Source organism: Asparagus officinalis, chromosome 6, assembly GCF_001876935.1.
Source record: "Asparagus officinalis chromosome 6, Aspof.V1, whole genome shotgun sequence".
NCBI classification, from domain to species: Eukaryota; Viridiplantae; Streptophyta; class Magnoliopsida; order Asparagales; family Asparagaceae; genus Asparagus; species Asparagus officinalis.
This window is the reverse complement of record NC_033799.1, coordinates 62048867-62053354: the sequence shown is the minus strand read 5'-3', so window position 1 is coordinate 62053354 and position 4488 is coordinate 62048867. Positions and strand designations below refer to the sequence as shown.

At 34.8% G+C, this 4488-nt stretch overlaps 1 protein-coding gene across 1 annotated transcript; it reads right to left on the bottom strand.

Moving 5' to 3' along the window:
• Nucleotides 333–3188, bottom strand: LOC109846448. The gene is made up of 3 exons (XM_020415684.1): nucleotides 1543–3188; nucleotides 1178–1313; nucleotides 333–1072 (listed from the first exon to the last, which is right to left on the bottom strand). The coding sequence occupies exons 1-3, from the start codon at nucleotides 3049–3051 to the stop codon at nucleotides 507–509; spliced, it is 2211 nt and encodes a 736-aa protein (XP_020271273.1). The 5' UTR covers nucleotides 3052–3188; the 3' UTR covers nucleotides 333–506.

Here is a 4488-nt window from a genome sequence, read left to right as displayed (position 1 = left end):
TATTATATTAGTTAATAGTATTTTGTAATATACTATATTAAGAATGATTAATATGTTAAATTAATTATAATATATAAAAGTTTATATTACTAAACTCAAAACATCTCCAAAACTCAAAACACAAAAGTCAAAACATCTTTTTGATGTTTTCAGATAAGTGTTTTATTTTTGCTTTTTTATCCATAAGTGTTCTGTTTTTTCATGACAACACAATGGTATCCAAACATGTTGTGTTTTTATTTTGGCAAAAACATCAGAAGAACAAAGAAAACACCATGATTGCGAACACTCTCTAAGAAAAATCTTAGTGTCTTTAGTTTAAAAAACTCCGTCTGATTAATCCAATGTTACATAAACTCTCAAATTAATACTCTGTGTATGTACTAAATTATAGTATTATTTTTATCCAAACACAACATCTATTCCCGAAGGAATGCATAAATATATCTCAATTAATAGATGTTAGAAGATATCCATAACACACTATTCATAATTCATCCTCTCCTCTAATAAACCAAATCTAAGGCAACCTCTTCCATGAGCCAAGACAAGATACTCTCCTCCACATCACATACAATGTCCCTTGTATCTTCAGGATATGCCCAACTCATCCATCCAATATCCCACATTGAATTCATCAACATATCCTTGCATCTTAGATCCCTCTCCAACCTTACATTACTAATATCATCAGAAGCAATACTACTATGATCAACCTTGATAAAACCTGTCAATACCCTTATCTTGCTACTGATTTCCTCAGCTAACTCGAACAATGTAAATGATTCTGTCAATGGATGTACCGAAAGCTCATGCTTGTGGAATTTGCGTGACATTATCTCCTTCCCAATGTCTAAGTAGAGCATAGCATTTCTCATCACATCTTCACTTAGGCCTTTTCTTTGATGATGTATCGGTTGGTGAGAAATAACTCCATAGAGTTCTTTTGCTTCGGTGAGGAAAGATCGGCTACTCAGGAGTAGACGCATAAGGTCATCTTCAACTATTACAGGCTTTGTATCATCAAGATGGATTACTTCTTTTGTTACTTCAGGGTTTTCTTGTGCTTCATCTGCGGTCGATGCGGAGTTTAAGACGATTAAATTTCAGAGGGAAAATATGAAAAGAGAAATGAATCATGAGTTTTAAATCTATGTTTGAAATTTTAATAGTGTACCTTTCTTGCAAGTTTCTCCTTTCTTCCCGATTTCTTGGAGGATTTTATCAGCAGGGAAACTTTCGGCTTCTGAAAATGTGTCCATTTTATGCACAGGATTGGTTTCTTTTCCATCTTTGCAGTTCTTATTATTTGTCTATAAAAGAATATAAATTATGTCAAATGTCATGCATACATATATTTCGCCAAAAATTTATAGGGTTTATGGAACCTCCTGGATTAATTCATCAAAAACTTGAATATTATTGGCTAATGGAATTGCAATGTGTTAGGCAACGTTACGAGATAAGAGTGCCAATTGACCAGATATAAATAGATATAACAGGCAAACAATTTTAGTAGATTTATGCTTGTAAAGCAATCACCTTGATAGTAGAGGGTTTTCTATCTGATTTTGCTCTTGGAGTCTTCTTCTCCTTCACTGGATTAGCAGAAGTTTTCGACTCAGCTTTTATCAAAGAAACTTTATCCTTCGCTGCTGATACTCTTCTATCAGGCTTTTCATGATCTGCATAAATTCTGTTCGACTGAGATATAGGCATTCTTTTGGCTCTTACATCTTTTTTCTCCTCTCCTTTTGTTTCATTAGGCTTGTCATTCACTTTCTTTCTCATCTTTGAAGCCTCTTTCTTTAGCTGTTTGTGAGATACACTAGAGAAATCCACTTTAGGCTTCTCAATGCTCCTCTCCTCTTTTCGATTGAATGATTTGAATAACATTTGCCCATGATCATAAACTTCCTTCTCTTGAAAATGATCAAAAGATTGATTCTCTTCATCCCTAGAGTACTTATTCACCAAAACCTTTCTATATGCTTCTCCTCTCTCCCATTGTGGCAAATACAAGGGCTTTACGATCACAATCGGCGGCGACTCATAATTCATGTCCAGTTGTTTATCATCAAATCGATATGGTATTATCTTGGGCATATCGATTCGAGGATCTTTAAGTACCCCTTTGAACTGCATTGCTTCTATGACCTCCTGCAGCGACTTTCGCTTTTGATTTGCCTTTTTCTTTATTGCTTGTCTTCTCTCCATATCAAAAGGGGGTCTTTGCACATTGAAGCTCTTTTTCTTTTCTTCCATTTTTATGGGATGAGATGTTTGTGAAGAGACCTCCTCTAATCCCATAAGCTTAGCTACGAGATTTGAACCTTTAGCTTTCTTAGGCTCACAAATGGGATTTGATAAATTACCCTTGAATCTCTCGAATCTATTGCACTCGTAGGCTCTATCATCTTCAGGTGATCTTGACAGTAAATTTTGCTGATGCAGGCTTTCTCTGATCACTTTCCTCAGCTCTTCAATGGCATCTCTTGAAGATCCAGAAACTGAAAATCTCGGTTCTTGCACTCCATACCTCTGGGATCTTATTACTTCTTCGATCGAGGATCCATCAGATGAAAATCTAGGCTTCTGAAATCCGTTTGCCCTCGAGTTCATCGTCCTCTCTTTAATCCTACCAATCTCTTCTTCCACAAACTCTGATCTCTGTTCCAATTTAAACAGGGAGTCTCTGAAAGACCCATCAATTGAATGCCTTTGCTCCTGAAATCCACATCTCCTAAGATTTATACTCTCTGACGCATCAAGTAAGCGAGACATCCTCTTTGAAGTTTCTTGAGCCTTCGAAAGAATTGCCAGCGACTCTTCAAGATCAAGAGAACCCTTCAGTGGACCAACGCTCTTGTTTCTACGCTCCATGGACTTCTCTTCTCTCTTTGAGTGATTCTTTAATGGCTCAACAGAATTAGAGGTTTTGGAGTGTGTGTTTGTCCTGCGTGTAGCTGTCTGGTTCGCATTCTGGCAGCCGTCTGCTACAGGCTTAGTTAGAGACCTGTGGACAGCTGATCTCAGAGAGTCTTGGAGCATTATTCCAATGATTGAAAAAGAAAATTTCAAACGAAAGTTTTGTTGAAAGAGTCAGATATAGAGAATATTCTAAGCAAAATAAGCTGTAGATGGAGAACAGAGACGCTTATCTCAGTAAGCTCTCTGAACGTGAAGAGCAAGACGAGGGGCGTTGAGAGAAGCTAATGAAACGTTAACTGTGAAATTCACAAAAACGCCCTCATGATTTGGCCATTTCGGAGACCTTGAACTTTAAAAATATCAAGTCCTCCTTAAGTTTGGCTTATTTTAAGATACGCCACTAAAATCTAAAAATGTCACTTTGCACCCTTAAGTTTTGTATATAATTAGATGACCCCCTAAGTAACACTGTTAGATCTAACTATGCACTTGAAATCATGTGTCCAAATGACCAAGATTCTCCTAATGGAAAAAAGCTTTAATGTTCTTTTTAATAATTCTAAATGTAATTCTCACGTTAACTCTTAAATTATGTTAAATGTTTAATTAATTTAACACTTGTTAGTTTAATTTAATAATTATTATTTATATTTATAAAAGAACATTTTGGTCTTTTTATCAATCCATTAGCAGAGCGTCAAGGGGATTAGTTCAACAAATTTAAACATTTATGGCTTTTTCATAAACTCCCCAAATTGAAGGGAGTTGAGTGACATTTTTAAGATTTATGTTGTAATTCAAAATAATGCCAAAGTTAAGGGGTTTATGACATTTTTAAAGTTCAGAGGACTATCTAATCAGGGTCAAATTTAAGAGGGTTTATATGAAATTTACACAGAAAAATACTAAAAAAGTGAGAATATGAAGGAGAAGAGAAAAGCCTGTCTACATCTACACCCGAACTCTCTCTCACTGCAAATATACAACCCAAATTTGAATATTTAATAATTCTGCCCTTCATTCTTAGATAGAAAAATTAAGTTTTTTTTTGGGTACTAGAAACCACCTTAAACATGGATAATTACATGGAGGCCATTTTTGAATATCTACTTATACATTAACTACTTTAAAATAGGTTTGTGTTGCAATCAACCACCCCCTAGCAAAATGTTCTCTAAAAAACTAAAAATAACCTTAAAAAAAAATTCATGTTCAATCTACGTAACTTGCGTCCTAACTAGACCTATCATTGAAAAATGAGTCATGTGCCTTGAATGTAAGGTTTTAAGAGTATTTTTGGATTTTTAGTCAAACTTTTGACTGAGAGGTAGTTGATTATAACATAAACCCACTTTAAAGATGAATTTTTGTATAAATAAAACATTCATTTGTGGTTTTTATATGCTTACCCTGTTTTTAAGGTGGTTTTAAGGGAAAACCCCCGAAATAAAATACCACTTTTATTTAACATCATTGAATTTCAAAGTAGAGGTCAAATGACAAAAATATCCCCTGTCTCCACAAAGAAAAGGACTTGTTTTCTGTATACTACCCCCA

Excerpts from the sequence above, each read along its gene's own strand:
- LOC109846448 (XM_020415684.1), bottom strand. The coding sequence starts at position 3,051 with ATGCTCCAAGACTCTCTGAGATCAGCTGTCCACAGGTCTCTAACTAAG. Across the intron at positions 1,314-1,542 it reads GAAAACCCTCTACTATCAAG|ACAAATAATAAGAACTGCAA; the intron begins GTGATTGCTTTA and ends ATTCTTTTATAG. Across the intron at positions 1,073-1,177 it reads AGGAGAAACTTGCAAGAAAG|ATGAAGCACAAGAAAACCCT; the intron begins GTACACTATTAA and ends CATCGACCGCAG.